Here is an 18,133-nt window from a genome sequence, read left to right on the forward strand (position 1 = left end):
CAATATATCGAAAATTACAAAACACAAGGGGCGAGAAGAACAAAGCGACACCAATATAAAAACAGAGCGAGCGCGGCGTATACACGTTTTGAATATTATTTAATCTGAGCACACTAAAATTAGTCCGCCACCCCTTATATATGATTTTAAAGGAGTTACATGTCGTGAGCCAATATTATAAACAAAATAAAAACTGCGTCTCTTTGTTCTTCTCGCGTACATTTATGAATATTATTTTACTACATCAATTATTCTGAAAAATAAACAGATTTTGGCCGAAACAGGCGGGTAGTTCTAAAATCTGTTTATTTTTCAGAATAATTGATGTAGTAAAATAATATTCATAAATGTACGCGAGAAGAACAAAGAGACGCAGTTTTTATTTTGTTTATAATATTGGCTCACGACATGTAACTCCTTTAAAATCATATAAAGGGTCCGCCAAATAACTTTTTTTTTTCAAAAACAGGGCGCAAAACATCGAGTGTAGCTTCGGCTGTGTGGCACGTAGCGCCGTCCTGTTGAAACCAAATGTTGCCAATATCATCCTCTTCAATTTTTGTGAACAAAAATCCGTTCAACATGGCCCGATAACGATCGCCATTGACTGTAACGGCCACTCCTTGCTCATTTTCAAAGAAAAATGGCCCAATTATGCCTCTGGACCAAAATCCGCACCAAACAGTGACTCGTTTTGGGTGTACCGGCTTTTCAATGTATGCGTGCGGGTTTTCTGTGCCCCAAATACGACAATTTTGCTTGTTTACATACCCGCCAAGATCAAAATGAGCTTCATCCGAAAAGATGATTTTTTTGGCAAAATCGGCATCTTCTGTAAGTCGATCGCAGGCCCACTCAGCGAAGCGAAAACGCATTGGATGGTCAGTTGGCTTCAACTCCTGAACCAATTGGACTTTGTATGGCGTCATACCAAGGTCTTTATGCAAAATTCGTCTCAATGATGTCTCCGAAATGTTCAATTGTTGAGAACGACGGTGAATTGATGTTGATGGCGCTTCACGCACACTTTCTGCCACAACATCGATATTCTCGGGTGTACGCACTGTTTTTGGCTTTTCACGCTTTGGTTTATCGATGAGGATGCCAGTTTCTTTCACTTTTTTCACAAGATAACGAACATACGGAGCTGACGGTGCTTCTCTTCTTCCAAAAACCGTACGCAATTTTCGCACACATTCTGCAACATTACCATGATTTTCAAAGTAATGTCGCAATATTTCTCAGCGTTGTTCAAGCGTATACACAACCATATTCGCTCAGCGGAAAGATAAAACTAATTATCTGTCAAATCAGACATGAGCTAAGTGTTACCATTCACGAAATAAGCACTAGTTGAAAAAAAAAACTTTAGATGGCGGACCCTATATAAGGGGTGGCGGACTAATTTTAGTGTGCTCAGATTAAATAATATTCAAAACGTGTATACGCCGCGCTCGCTCTGTTTTTATATTGGTGTCGCTTTGTTCTTCTCGCCCCTTGTGTTTTGTAATTTTCGATATATTGGTGTAATTTTGTTATTTTCACACTAATAACTTTGTAATTTTTAATTAATAAAAGATTGTCTTCATTTGCGCGTTTCCGTCTTCCTCGTCACACGTGTTCCAGTACCGTTAGCAGTAACACCGCCTAAATTATCCATTTATGAATAGCTCTTTCATATTTAGTTTATTTTTCCAATGACTTTATGGATAATGGAAGCAGGTTGGATAACTTTATTGCATAATAATCAAAGATTTTTTTTTATCCAAAAAATCAAAAAAATGTTTTGTTTGATGTGTTTCTATGAGAGCAATTCTTAAATGCATGTAAGGATTGTTTTAGCATATAGGTTTGACTCCTATATGTTGTAATTTGTTGAATATTTCCTCTGTGGGAGTCCTTCTCGGAACTTAAAGTATTATTTTCATCACCTACTGGTTTTTGGGTTATTTACATTGAACAATGGATTACTCGTACCACCCCCAAACCAATAATCCCATACTGTAGAATATATGATATAAAGCGTAGTATTTTGATACTTATTCTTTTGTATTGACACATACAATGAAAAATGCTTGATTTTAAATAACTAACTAACTAACCATCACGCCGCTTCCCCGCAGGGATAGGCAGAGAGAATAGAGCGCCACACCACTCCGTCCTTGCAAACATTCTTCGCCTCTTCCACGTTCATGCATCTCCTCATACATACCCGCCGCTTGTTACGACTCCTAACCTGACCACTTTCAAGTATTTGGCATACCTGATCGTGCCATGTTTTTCTCGGTCTTCCTCTGCTTCTTTTCCCGCTAACATTCGCCTCATAAATTTGTTTTACCATTCTTTCCTCACTCAATCGTTCTATATGTCCAAACCATCTCAACACACCTTTCTTACTTTTATCGATAATGCTTATCTCAGCTTTGCATTCCTTTCTTATTTCACTATTCGCACATCAATCATACATCGTTTTGTCGCACATTTTAAGAAAATAAACTTAAAAAAAACGATATTTTAATTTTTCACACGTTTTCAGTGCGAATTTGAAACTATTAGTGCAATTTTGAGGGAAAATAGAAATATAACACAAATTAAACAGAGGATTTCATCAACATTAAGTCTATAAATATCGTTTATTTTCACTATAATATGTACCTAATCACGATAATTTTGGTGTATTTATTATGTTCAAAGATCTTTATGGTGTGTGCGGAGGATATAGGCCGAGCCAACGGCTTTGCCAATACCCATTACTCTTATGTGTGTAAATATTATACTTATTTTATATCATATACCATATACCACGAGCTGTGGGGAAATTCCATTAAAAATGTCATTAATAAAATAACTTTATGAAGTTTGAAATTCAAAAATGTCTGGCACTGGCCAAAATAAATTAAATTCCTTATAGAGACATTATATTATTGGTATGTATGGCGTTGAATTTTTCACATAGTTTCCATACCACCTTTGTTATTTTGAAAACATTAAAACATGATAAATATTCCATTCTAGCGTAGAATTGCGAACAAAAAATCTTTAAAATGTGTTTAATTTTCTCATTTGTATTTCATTTGTATTCTCAGCTATATTATATTTTCTCATTAGTTTATTTTAATATGCTTCTTACCTTATGTTTTTCTCGTTTGTTTATTTTAAACATGCTTCTTACCTCATATTTTTTATATGCATTTTTATTATGCCTGTTTTTTACACCAATATAAAAACAGAGCGAGCGCGGCGTATACACGTTTTGAATATTATTTAATCTGAGCACACTAAAATTAGTCCGCCACCCCTTATATATGATTTTAAAGGAGTTACATGTCGTGAGCCAATATTATAAACAAAATAAAAACTGCGTCTCTTTGTTCTTCTCGCGTACATTTATGAATATTATTTTACTACATCAATTATTCTGAAAAATAAACAGATTTTGGCCGAAACAGGCGGGTAGTTCTAAAATAGATCTCATCATTTAGTTATGTCGTTCATTTTATGACAAAAACAATTTTCATTCATTTTTTAATAGATTTATATTATCCACTGACACTTCGTGATGGAATTGCATTTTTAATTTATTATTAGATTAAAACCAATATTTTTAGCTTTTCCACTTTTTTATTTGACCAGCGACCGGGTTTCGTCGTTACCGACATCATCAGACTGGTATAATGTCGTTACCGACATCATCAGACCAGTCTGATGATGTCGGTAACGACGAAACCCGGTCGCTGGTCAAATAAAAAAGTGGAAAAGCTAAAAATATTGGTTTTAATCTAATAATAAATTAATTTTCATTCATATAATTTAACAAATAAATATTGCAAAATGTGCCCTCGCCACTTGAAAACTCAGTGAAGGCACATTATTGTAATTTGTAATTATGCGTATGACCAAAAAAATGTCACATTGCCCTGGAAATGTTTTCGTTCTTCCGTTATATTGTTTTTCCTGTTTTCATTATTTTTTCCATCGGAATAATGTTCTATTTGAACCCATGCTGACTTCTACTTGGCACCTCCCCATTTCGATTTGCTTGGCGCCATATCGGCGACATAATTTACTCTCTTACTCACACGTATTACATAAGTATTGTTGTATCTCTTCTCCCATTTCACGATTCCTTTATGTCCCATCCATGTATCCAATTCAATCCCACAACGCATTGGACATTTTATGGCCCTGATAGTAATAAATCGATTCCAATCCAAGCAATTACAGATAAAAAAAATGTTAATGGGAATTACTTAACGATATAGATCACGCTTGCTCCAGTTATATAATAATAAACATGAAGAATAAACATAAAACACAAAGATGCTTATGTTTTAATCAAATCATGACATTCATTTATAATTAAGATATGTTTTCTCAACGAAAAACATTTGTACAAGTTACTTTAAAGATTTTTCAAATCTACTTAGCGAAAGAATCATTTTATTTTTTAATATTGTTTTTGCATATTATTTTAAACAGAAAATCAACTAACATAAAAAATATCTAATTACGAAGAATGTTTTTTTTCGTTTTGTTAACTCCAACTACAATAGATAGTAGAATTGTAGTACCAATAAAATGAAACAATACTCTTAAAATTCAATGACCAAATATTCTTTACAGATAATATTTTTTGTACAGCTTTAATCAACAACATTTTTGGTGTGTCCAAATACTGGATTATCTCCAATTGTAGGAATTATTTTTCATACTTTTTTTGACATCTCAACATAGATGAAGAAGAATATAGAGGTCTGGGCATTTACGGGGCTTACGACCGTCAAAGGCTGGATCATGTCTATCATGGGTAGAATTGGTGAATGTTACACTGTGTAAAGTAATCACTTAAACTAGCCTATGACGGTCGTAAGCCCCGTAAATGCCCATACTTCCGACATTCATCTGATCAAACTGGTAAATGATTATGTTGTGATTAATAGGCGCAATATACGATAAATCGCAACATAATTTTCTTTAAACCGAGGTAACATTTCGCTCACTCCTTTCAAGAACGTCATAAATCAAAAAAGTAGATTTTTCAGGAGATCGTTTTTAAAGTTAAAAAATGTAATGCAATGTATTGAAAATAAATATCAAGCCACTTATTAACCTTTTTATTGTGCAACACATCTTTTGAGGTAAAATCTGAAGGGTTTTTCTCTATTTGAAAAATATTAAGTGTACTTAAAAAAAAAATTAAATAATACCTTTTCTTCAAAATGCAAAAACATCACTTTTTGCCCTGTAGCGGGTAAATATTAAGTTAAAAATATGCCGCTTTTGCTGGGATATAGTACATTTTCTTGGCATTCCGAAAACATGCACAACTGAAAATTGACGATTTTCGATTTATGACGTTCTTGAAAGGAGTGAGCGATTTGTCATACTTAATCGATTTTTTTGCTTAAAATAACCTTATTGTATTGAAATATTAAGTTTTTCTTGAAAATAAATATGTAGTTAAAAAGAGCTATTAAAAGGTAAGAAGTTAAAAAATATATATAAATATTTTTCTCAATATATAATATATTCTAAAAAAAGGCAAATTGATTTTTTTAGCGTGTGCCAGAGACACGGCCGGCTTCTCGCACAGGCATTCGCATACTGAGTCATCCAGATTGCGAGTTACGCACCTAGGAGGTGGAAGACCAGCTATCCCACCAACGTTTAGGTGGTCTTCGTGGGGGTCTAATCCCGCTTATGCTGCTAGAAAAGAAAAACTAGAAAAACTAGTGTTATTTTAAATACTATATGTGCATCGTTCTGTCTAGGTTTGCGCGGAGCAGTCGCCTTCGCCCTGGTGCTGCTCATAGACCCCAGGATCGTGCCCTCCCAGCCCATGTTCGTGACGACTACCATCGCCGTGATCTACTTCACCGTCTTCATCCAGGGTATCACCATCAAACCCCTCGTCAAGATTCTCAACGTCAAGCGCGCCGAGAAGAGGAAACCAACCATGAATGAGAGGATACACGAAAGGGTTAGAATATTTTTATTACTTCCACAAATCGATTTTAATACATATCGTTGTCGTACAGGAGAAAGTGACCAACTACCAAAACGTAAAATGTTCAGGAGGGCCATTTAAATCACTATTGCTTGGCAAGAAAATAAACACCAATGCAGTTAGTCATTTTTAACTAGTCAATATATTATACTTCCAAGTTTAAAATCCTTTGGGATTTTTTCAGGACAATATTAATCTAGTAAGATATCAAATAGTCAATAATCACGTTTTTGTAAAACAATGCACTTGGTCACATTCTCCTGTATGACTACGATATGTTTATTAATATATTGTATAAATATTTGAATGTATTCAAAAACGATTTCATTATTTTTATCAGTATATTCTATAGATTCCAGTAATTCTACGATGAAAAACAAGGCTGAAATACGTTTTTTGATTAAATAACCTCACTTATGTTCCCAAATTACTAAGAATAGTACATGAATTCAGTAAATAAACTAATGTGGTGTGAATATTTTGTCAAGTACCAATTTATTAGTGCTTGATATATATGTATGTATATATATATATATATATATATATTTATATATGTATGTATATATATATATATATATATATATATATATATATATATATATATATATATATATATATATATATATATATATATATATATATTTATTATAATGAAATTAAAATTGCAATAATTAACAAAACAAAAAACAAACAAATAATATGCAACAAAAATCTTCCTTTATCTCTCGTAGTTCATGGACCACATGATGGCAGGGATCGAGGACATTATCGGCAAGCATGGCAACTACCACATCAGGGACAGGTTCAAGAGGTTCGACAACAAGTTCATCCGCCCCTTCCTGCTCAGGAACTACCAGGGAGCCGAGCCCAAGATCCTGGAGACCTACTCCAAGCTGGCCATGAAGGACGCCATAGAGTACATGCAGAGGAACGCCTCCACCATCGGGAATATATCGGGAACCGAATCCATGTCTGCCATATTTAGGAACTACACCGGCAATTTGAATGGAAGGTATGTGAACACAATTAGTCTTTAATTATTGACTAATAATTAATCCTAATGTGTGGAAGTGAAACATGGAGTTGGCAAAAGAAGGTTGAAAGTAAACTGAATGCAGTCGAAATGCGATCTCTCAGAAGAATGTGCGACAAAACGATGTATGATAGATGTTCGAATAGTGAAATGAGGAAGGAATGCAAAGCCGAGACAAGCATTATCGATAAAATTAAGAAAGGTGTGTTGATATGATTTGGACATGTAGAACGAATGAGTGAGGAAAAAACGGTAAAACAAATTTACGAGGTGAACGTAATTAGAAAAAGGAGCAGATGAAGACCTAGAAAAACTTGGCACGATCAAGTATGCCAAATACTTGAAAGTGATCAGGTTAGGAGACGAAACAATCGGCGGGTATGTATGAGGAGATGCATGAACGTGGAAGAGGCGAAGAATGTTTGCAAAGAGAGAGTGGTGTGGCGTTCTATTCTCTCTGTCTACCCCTGCGGGGAAGCGGCGCGATGGTTAGTTAGTTAGTTTTTATTATTAACTCAGTTTACATACACGAATATGCACAAAGTTCCCCGGTATTTATTTATATTTATTAATTTTATTTAAACTTCATGTCCAGAAAATAAAATAAAAGTACATTTGTGGGCTTATTGCTAAAAAGCAGTATCATCGAACCAACCAAAAACAGATTAGTGATATTGATCAAAACGTTTGACACATAAAAGTGTTTGCAATCAGAGGGTAGATAGTACTTGAACGTTTAAAAAAACATAAATTACGAGTTGCTGATAATAAGGAAGGCAGAGGAAAAAGGAAGTTTAGGGAAGGAGGTAGAAGGGAAAACTATAGGAGGAGATTTGATGGATAGTTAGGATTCTAATGATGGATAGTAATGTCTCGAAGTTATTAAAGAGTATGCATTTTTTACAAGGAGAGGTCAATCATCATTTCATAGAATGGAATCTGGCCACTTGGACAGAGAAGGAATTGCTAAAGAATGATGTGTTATGACAAGGAATGAAAAGTCTTCTTTCTTGGGAAGAACGAACACTTTCCATCCAAGAACGAAGTGATAGACCGTGATCTGAGAAGTACATAAAGTTTTCAACAAGATATATAGATGCATTAGGGTAGTGAAGAATATTATAAAGTAGCGCAGTAGTAGTATTTTGCAAAGATTACTCACAACCTGTTCACAGTTATTTTACGTTATTTTTTTTTAAATAATTGAATTAATTTAAGTATAAATATTTTTTTTAAACAAAAATAATAGAGGTAAAATATCTGGCATAAGATCTTTTTCTTCTTCTTCTTAATTTATAGCTATTCACCTTATAAAAGTGTTCTAGCCAGTGTCTAGTAATTTTTTTATGTACAATTTTTACATGTACTTTTTGTATTTGAAAACGGCGCTATATAAATTGGATATATTTTTTTACTATTTTTAAAACCTTTTTTTTATTTGACATGGTTACAAAAGTTTTTTTTATATATTTTTTTCATTTTCTTAACTTTTTTACTCACAATCTTAAAATAAAAACACAGTTCTCTACAATAAAGAGACTAAGCTCTTGTGCTTGGATCATATATTCGTTGATTATTTGCAAAGACATTACTGTGGCTTTTTCTCTCAGCTAATCCCTGCAGGGAAGCAGCGTGATGCTTAGTTAGTTTTTTTGGAATCAAATGTGTTTTTATTCTAATATTTCAGTCCTAGCTTTAGCCAGCTAGACACATCTACGTGGAACATCGACATGCAAGAGCTAGAGTACAACCCGACCAAAAAGGACCTCACAGACGCCAGAATCCACCATCTGCTGGCAGAGGAGCTCTGCAAGCCGTACAGACGGGTAAGCACCGTTTCCTCCCTTCATTACTCCAACTTCCCAAATGATCAGCTTTCACATCCGATTTTATGTGGCTATCTTTCTATTTTAAGTATGCATCCTGAACTTATTATCACCCGCCTTCTGACTCTTGGCCATTTTAAGGTTTTGTCATAGCTGAACACTGTCGCAGCTCTATATTTCACACCAATCAGCAATCTGTGCATCAATCACTCCAAAACTCAAACTACTCACGTCTACAGTTACTCGCATACTCAATACACATTTGGTTGAATAAGATTTTTTTAAATGAAAATGATGATGACGTTGGTATTATATTATACGAAATTTTTACACGCGTTAAAAATATGGATATTTCAATTACATATTTACCAAGATATTTTCATGCCTTACAAATTTCGCGACGTCACAGTTGTTGACATTGAGTAGCCGTTATGCAGAAAGGAGCCATTCCACAAATTAGAAAAATAAATATGTTTTTAAAAAATATCTATGTAAGATAATTTGAAAATTGAATTGTAAAATATATAGAAAAGATAAATCATACAATTAGTAAATAAAAATTTAAGGATACTTTGACTAATTCCACTTCCACTAAAAGAACATCTGTGACTGTATCCATCTTGCTGTGGTGGGATAGATACTGTCACTTATTATTTACAGTTTTTTGTTATTTGTTTTATTTTTCCTTATTTTTTTTTTTAACTTATGTTTTTGTAAAATAATAAGTAAGTAAAGAGTAAGTATTGCACCCACCGCATTGTCAAATCGGAATTAATTTTTATTTTGAGTATTATTATTATTACCTACTTGGAATTACAAACAGATATAAGGAAGAGGGTAATATTTGGTGTTTATTTATATTGGAAACACAGACTCAGTCGAATTACAGACGTAAATCAAATAAATCTAAAAATGAAATAAAAAGTTCTTATTGCGTTACAAACTTTATCATGTCAGAGATGAATGTGGACTGGTTCCTTTTTGCATAATAAGGGGAATACCTTCAGATTGGCGTGGGACGCACAGGGGTTGCCACCAAAACTCGTGACGTTTTTTTACGATATTCCAATGACCTAATTTTTAAAATATTTTATTTTCAAAACAGATGAATGAATGAAAAGTAACAATGATTAAAGAAAACACTTGTTTTTTACCACTTGAGTTTTATTATAGACTACATGTTTCAGAAGTTAAACTTCCATCAATCAGGTCTGTATAATAATATATTATTATACAGACCTGAATGATAGAAGTTTAACTTCTGAAACATTGAAACATGTCTTACCACAAAGTTAATGCCGAAACAATAAATAAAATAGAATGAAAAGTAATATTCAAACAGTTAAGGTAACATTATAAGTATTTAAAAAATACACTTTATATGTTCAAGACGTTATTTCCCCTTTCTTTTCAATATTTTATCGTACGATATATAGTTATTTTCTTGAATGTTTGTATTATATTGTATAATTACACTGGCCAACAATGATTTTATAACTGAAATTTTGATGCCTGATTTGGACTAAGTTAATCGTTCTTATTCCAAGTCTATATGGTGACAAGCTTGTATCACGTCAAGTATTGATGTTACAATCTTTGTATGGACCTTATACGTTAAAACCGTAATAGTGGTTGTTATCTTTACATGTTTTAGTCTAAGATCTAAGGCAGGCATGGGGAACCTTTCTATTTCAAAAGGCCACATTCACTTATCTGATTCAACATGAGGTCGCAGTAAAGAAAACTTTGACACCCCCCCTATAAACTAAATATATTTGAATTATATTACAATATAAATTGTTAAAAATGCAATTTAAAAAATGCCTTTTTACAAAAATGTTCATCAGTCAAAAGGCCGTACTAAAATAGCCAAAAGGCCGCATGCGGCTTTAAGGCCCCAGGTTCCCCATGCCTGATCTTTGGAATTTAAAAAAAATATTGATAATTATGGAGTAACAGTGGAAATATATTGTCTTATTAATATTGAATACGATAGCATTATATGTATATACATAAATAATAAGATAAACTTTAGTCAATATCAGAATTAAAAATATCCATAACTAAAAAATCTGACTTTGCTACATTTTTTATGCTTTCGTTTTTTAATTCAGCTATGCAAAGTGCATAGAGATCAGATGTTTTCATGCCAGTTACAAAATAAAAGCTGTAAATTGTTGGCCAGTGTTATTTATCCATTTCAGCGTTTTTTTTAAATGTTTGCTTGTGATTAAAAATGTCACTAAAAGTAAAAATATCGTCATTAATATTATTCGGAAGGAAGACATTTGAATATATTAACATATGTTTTTATGCTTCTTCAATGTCGCTTCTCTTTATATGCTTTTGTGGATTCTGAACATGTCACAAAATAATACTTCATCACACCATATGCCTTTTGTATGTACATAACACAGTACGTCAACACTCGTTTCTTGGCACTTCGAAAATACCCAGAAAATAATCAATCACAGGATTTCATCTTGGTCACATCCTTGAAGGACCACTACTAGACTCTAGCGAAGGTGAAGCTCTTACCACCAAGGCAGGTCGTGAGCTACATGACTCATGTAGGTCTTGAGAGTGAGTAATGATACAGAGGGAGATTACAATGGACCTAATATGGTCGCAGTGACATAAGGGATGCAAGATCCCTTGAACTCATAATAAAAAACAAAAAATCACAGGAATTATGGCTGGAATTCCGCTTCAGATGGCAAAAACTTCAAAATCAAAGAGAGTGTCCGGCGGCTAGAGACATTATTTTTCTAATTTACGTTTATTTTATCATTCCAACAGTTATCGTCTTGTAATGATAGTAAATCAAAGGTGAGTCAAAGAACAGATTTGGTTTTCGGTGTAATGATTTTGTGCTTTTTTAATATTGAGTTTCTGTACAGACGCTTATTATACTTTGTGTATTTAGAGTCTCTATAATTCGACAGATATCAGATCCATAACTGTTGGTTTACTGCAGGTTGTCAGATACTAAATATTTTAATTATTCTGTTTGTTTTGTTAATTATTAATCAACTTTTACACAATCTACTATAATCATGCTTTTTTAATCATCGGTGCACAGAACTGGAGTGATTTCTTGTCGGTCTGTGATGTTCACCGTTTGATCTACTAAATTTCAATGTCTTAAATTGTCTATTATTTACGATGAGCTAGTATTTACACTATTATTATAAAATTACTAAATTAAATCCCAAGGTTTGCATTCAAGTAATTAAATATAAAATCAATTTTTTTTTATTAATATCTCGACAAAGATGAAGAACAATTAAATCAAGAAGTTTGGTCAGTTACAGGCATTACGATGTAAAAGACTTACTAATTTTAACCATAGATGACGCCGAAGAAGTTACACGCGGAAAATGTTTTCAATTATAGAATAAAACATTCAGACTTAAACCAGCCTAGTAAAACAATCAATAGGCTGGTTTAAGTGTGAAATTTTAATGCTTTGATTAAAGACATCATATATATGAGTACTCTGATTGTCAATCATGGGTAAAATGGTGGATGCTACGCGTGTATAAAGTGCTCACTTAAAACAGCCTATTACCGGTCGTAAGCCCTGTAAATATCCAGATTTCCGTATTCTTCTTCATCTTTGTTGAGATCTCAAAATGGACTTTTAATATGATTCTATATCAACAAAAATTTATCAATTTTTTTAAAAATATATATAATGGTAAGAGATTTCTTGAATATTTTTTTTGTTTTGAAATAATTAGCAACCAACAGTACTGCGCTGTATAAAGCATATCCTTGTTAAATAAAAATTCAACGTGTCGGTCTGATAATGTATAGAACTATAGAGACTCTACTGTATTTTAGTTTATATTCTACTTCAAACAGATAACAATCTATTTTATGAAATTGAAGACCAAAACATGCACATAAATAAATCTATGTTTTAAAAATTATTATAAAAATGTATTTCGTGTACCTACTTTTATCATTTCCGGCGTAAATGAAATCACTATGTTATATACACGTAAACGGTCACATATCCGTATTCACAAATGCTATTTATTTCATATTTTGTAAAGAAAAGTCCATCCGAAGAGATTAGGACGATCCTCGCCCCCTGAATTCTCATATCTTCATCCCGATAAAACCATATTTTTTATTAAATCAACATCTCTTTGTATCTCATGTGCTTAAAATCAATCAAAACGTAGCCCGTTTCGTTATTTTTCACAATAAAAATAACCATAAAAAGTAGAAATTTGGATTAACCTCATAATTTGTTTTCTTTTTCTTTGCTTTATCACTTTGGCAATTGGTTTTTGTTAAAATGCTTTTTTTTACCAATAATGACAAAATATTGGTTGATTCTTAAAAATGGGTTACGTTTTTCTTCTGTTTGCCACTGTTTAAAATCAGTAATTGAAATTATAAAACATACCTAATATTAAACTGTTCAATGAACATACGTGATTATCTGTTATATTTTTATTGAATTCGAATCAAGACAATACAATTTCGAAACAATTAAAAAATGAAAAATTAAATTGAAACCATTATTTAAAGCTTTCTTACACACGCTTTAGAATAAATCACATAGAAGAAAATATAATATATGTTTTTTTTTCTGTAGGATTCTAATACATTAACACAATATTTAAATCAGATTATCGTTTGTACGACAAAAAAAATCTGCACTTTAAAGGCACCAAAAATGTCGAATTTTTTACCGGTTTAGTAAATAATATCCATTCTCTGATTACACTGAATTCTTAGGTTCCTTTTGTTCATATGTTAACTATATTAAATCACTATTCGACATCAAAAATTCAACAAATTGATGACTCATACCATTCCGATTTTAACTCATGACCGTTCCTTACCTTTTGACTTGCGAAATGTGTTAGTCATCTCAATTTGATGAGGATCACAACGTAATATTTTCAATGCTGTTTTGAATGATAAGTAAAATAAGATGAAAATCATCTCCTTGAATGAAATTTTATTTTCATATTAACATTAAAAATCCAATATTATTTTCAAAGTTCTTCATACAGTAAATATCAATTATAATTTTGAATATTACAGTGTAATAAAACACTTGTTTAATACCACTTTTTGAGTTTATCAATGTAAACACGACTAGTTTCGAGGTTTTCTTTAACATGTGAAAATGCAAACTTTATTTTACCTATTGGTTTCTATTTTCAGCTGTTGGTGAGAGTTTTTGAAACTAGTCGTGCTTACATTAATAAAATCAAAAAGTTGTCTTACACAAGTGTTTTATTTTTATATTAAATCATAATTTTATTCCAATGAATATTACGATGTAAAAATACTTCATATTCATCTTCATCTAAGCGGGAATCGATCCCAGTACTTACTACGTGACAGCAGAATGGTCTTACCACTGTATCATAGAAACTTATTCCTTTTTTAAACTGTTTTTATTAAAAATAAATTTTAAACGATATAATAAAATTTTAATACAAAAAATTGCATGTATCTTGATTGAATTATTATTTATTAATTTATTAGTATCAATAGGAAAATAAATTTAATAATTTTCTTTGTAAAATGCTGAAGTTGATGAGCATTTTTCAATTGACTGCTATTTTTTTATTTATCAAAATAATTTTATATTTGATGTTATATATTATTTTTGGCTTTTTGCCTCCTAAAGTTTTTAAATATAAATAATTATTAACATATTTAAACCGTTTGTATAACTGGGAATTTAACTTATTTTCAATAAAGTATGAAAATAAATTATTTGTTAAAAATAAATTATTTAAAAATGTTATACGTATTTTGAGGTAGGTACTTTACACAATATTTCATTAATTTCAATACCATCTAAAGATATTTATTTTTAATATAATTATGTAAGTATGTACCTACATATTATATATATTTGAATTCACTTTAAATATTCATTTCAGAAATGTAATTTACATTACTTATTCTGCATTAGGTATGAATTATTGATTGTAAATTATTTAAATTTTTATAAATAAAATACAAGCAATACATGTGTGAATAAAATTTCTTTCCTGAATATATTAACTGTGGGACAATACATATATGTTTAAATATCTGCATAGCTTAAAAGATATGTATTTACATCACTCAATAAGTCTCCGGTCTAACTGAAAAGAAAACTGTTTTTAACTGTCTTTATTTATCATTCATTCCATTAATTTTATTGATTTTTTTTGTAGAATGACTTGTCTTAATTACTCATAACATTCAAATCCTATCTATATTGAGAATATTCATATTCATTAACGATTTCATTGTTTTTGTCAGCGTATTCCATAGATTTCAGTAATCCTACTATGAAAAATAAGGCTGATTTACTTTTTTTTGTTCAAATAACTAATATTCCCAAATTACTTTATACAATTTTAACACATGATAAAAATACTGCATGAATTCAGGAATTAAACACAATGATTTACAAATGTGTTACTTGTGAATACTTTGTCAAGTACCGATTGATGCTTATATATACATATATATATTTATATATACATATATATATATATATATATATATATATATATATATATATATATATATATATATATATATATATATATATATATATATATATATTATATATATATATATGTATATATATATAATATAAATACATTACAACATTCTCAATTATATGGATTAAACGTGATGTTTGCCCGTTACTATATTATTTTAATTTGCACAAAAATGTTTGAATTTTCCAATGTTCAAAGTTGTCTAATTGAAAATCAATGTTGCCTACATCCTTTTGAGAAAGCTTGATGTTACTTTGAGTTACACAAGCCCCATGACAGCCACACTACTCAAAATCTAGAAGCTTCAAGAATTTGAGTAGCTTGGTTGTCAATCATGGGTAGAACTGGTGAATGAAAAGTGATCATTTAATCAGGTCTATGACGGTCGTAAGCCCTGTAAATGCGCAGACTTCCATATTCTTCTTCATCTATGTTGAGATGTCAAAAATGATGTCAATTATATGTAGTTAACACCTACCTTTCTCATCCTCCCTTCCCTGTTGACAATTGATCGTGTGTAAATTGGCTTATGATCCAGGAAAAACAACGATTCTGGATATTATATATATATATATATATATACACAATATATATATATATATATATAAATTTGCATGTATGTGTGTCCGAGTGTTCAAGTGGGAGCATGGATGTGTGCATGTACATATTTGCTTATCGCCCAACGAGTCTGACACTGTACTAACTTGACAATTTGTCTGCCAGCACCGACGTCTGAGTTACTCCCGCCACGCAGTGAATGATAGAGATCTGACCACGCAAGTCAACTACAAGACGCACATGAACATCAGGAGGCTGGTCGGAGACAGGAAGCATCATCATAAGAGGAGCAAGAGAATAAACAAAGTAAGTGGTAGAAAGAAGTAGTAGTCATTTACTGGTAAATTTTACTAAATCGCTGGTATATTGCAAGAATGGGACATATCGCTCACTTCTTTCAACAACGTCATTTATCAAAAAACTTGATTTTTCAGGAGATCGTTTTTAGAGTTTAGGAATATAATAAAATGTATTAAAAATAAATACTAAACCACTATCGAACTTTTTACTATGCAACAGATCTTTTTAGGTAAAACCTGAAGGTTTTTTCTCCAGTTGAAAAATATTTAGTTTATTTAAAAAAATAATTAAACAATACCTTTTCTTCAATTTTTATTTATTGTTTCGGCATTAACTTTGTGGTAAGACATGTTACAATGATTAAAAAAAACACTTCGTTTTTTACCACTTGAGTTTTATTAGACTACATGTTTCAGAAGTTAAACTTCCATCATTCAGGTCTGTATAATAACTAAAATATAAATATAAAATATATCCTTTTCTTCAAAATGTAAAAACAACACTCTCTGCCCTGTAGCGCGTAAATATTATGTTAAAAAATATGCCGCTTTTACTGGGATATAGTACATTTTCTGGGCATTCCGAAAACATGCACAACTGAAAATTGACGATTTTTGATAAATGACGTTGTTGAAAGGGGTGAGCGATATTACAACGATATTCCTAACATCGTAATATGTATTATGCGGGATTTATACTAGGTAAATTGGAAAGCCATTCTACTAAGACAATTTAAAAACAAAATCAAAACATTGACTTTATTTTTTTATTTTATATTTTCACTTAAATATTTATACAATAAAAGGCGTAAAGCAGTCTCTTTCATTAGTCATGGCATCGCATATTTTCCTTATTTTTGTTAACAATTAATCATGTTTCAATTCTCGCTATATCCATGGTCGCCAGGTTGTAATTCTAAAAAAGATTTACACTACGGAGTTTTACACTACTATCCTCATTACACTACGGAATCCGCCTCCCTAGTGTAATGGTTAGCACGCTCGGTTACCATTCTGGAGGTCCCGGGTTCGATCCCCAGGGGCGGTCAAATAAATATAAGTGATTTTTTAACTCTAATATTTATTCATATTATCCTGGACTAGTACCTGAACAGGAGGGCCGATCATAATTCCTTCGTGTGTTAACGATTAAGATAACACTGTGTTTATATAATGCAGTGCCCTGTGCACCATTGGGGTGCGGATAAGGGTTTGGAAAAAAATCTAAAAAATGGTGTTGAGGCATATCCATTCGTGAAGCCATCGTGTTAATATGTTTTTTTTTTTCAGGATGGGAAGCAAAACCACGTCAGTTTCCCCGAGTTCCAACAGAATGGGTCGGCCAAACAGTTTACGCACGGTAAAAAAAAGTACTATAAATTAGGTACAGTCCACACTTCTCATACTAACCCTCATTCTGCCTGTCGTGTCAGTAGACTTGGCGCATCCCCCTACGCACACGTGCATGCCTTTCCGGTAGGTAGGTATATTACGCCCAAGTGTGCTTAGAACCTTAGAAACAAGTAATTGAGTATATGGTATATCTACAAGTGTGAGAGTTGAAACTGACCGAATTCAAAATTTGAAAGATATAATTTTTTGTACTGATATTTCTTACTTACTGACAACTTTTGTAATGACAATACTTGGTGAAACTGCATTATATATAATAAAATAAAAACTACATGGTTTTATCCACATGTATTTTATTTGACCAACATCTGATGTTAACCAGTCTGATGATGTCAGTAATGATGAAACCCGATCACTCAACCGGTCAACTAAAATATTTGTGGAAAAAAGTATGTAGTTTATATATTATTATTATTATCATTATTAATATTATTATTATTTTTGTTATTATGTATGTATAT

The 18,133-nt window shown here is 31.7% G+C and overlaps 1 protein-coding gene across 10 annotated transcripts in view; it reads left to right on the forward strand.

Annotated features, from left to right (window-relative positions):
- The window catches only part of Nhe2 (Na[+]/H[+] hydrogen exchanger 2), a 182,686-nt gene that overhangs the window by 146,302 nt on the left and 18,251 nt on the right, over positions 1-18,133 (forward strand). For 4 of the 10 annotated variants that reach the window (XM_088267800.1, XM_088267806.1, XM_088267804.1 and 1 more), the window contains exons 9-14: positions 5,772-5,980; positions 6,739-7,019; positions 8,728-8,866; positions 11,666-11,695; positions 16,126-16,266; positions 17,550-17,643. In XM_088267800.1, coding sequence (XP_088123926.1) covers positions 5,772-5,980; positions 6,739-7,019; positions 8,728-8,866; positions 11,666-11,695; positions 16,126-16,266; positions 17,550-17,643 — 894 coding nt within the window. The remainder of the gene's footprint in view (positions 1-5,771; positions 5,981-6,738; positions 7,020-8,727; positions 8,867-11,665; positions 11,696-16,125; positions 16,267-17,549; positions 17,644-18,133) is intronic. The other 6 variants (XM_088267802.1, XM_088267807.1, XM_088267803.1 and 3 more) reach the window with 3 other exon arrangements.

Source organism: Brachycentrus maculatus, unplaced genomic scaffold (genome assembly GCF_059751285.1).
Source record: "Brachycentrus maculatus isolate JH-2025_06_01 unplaced genomic scaffold, ASM5975128v1 h1tg000306l, whole genome shotgun sequence".
Lineage (NCBI taxonomy): Eukaryota > Metazoa > Arthropoda > Insecta > Trichoptera > Brachycentridae > Brachycentrus > Brachycentrus maculatus.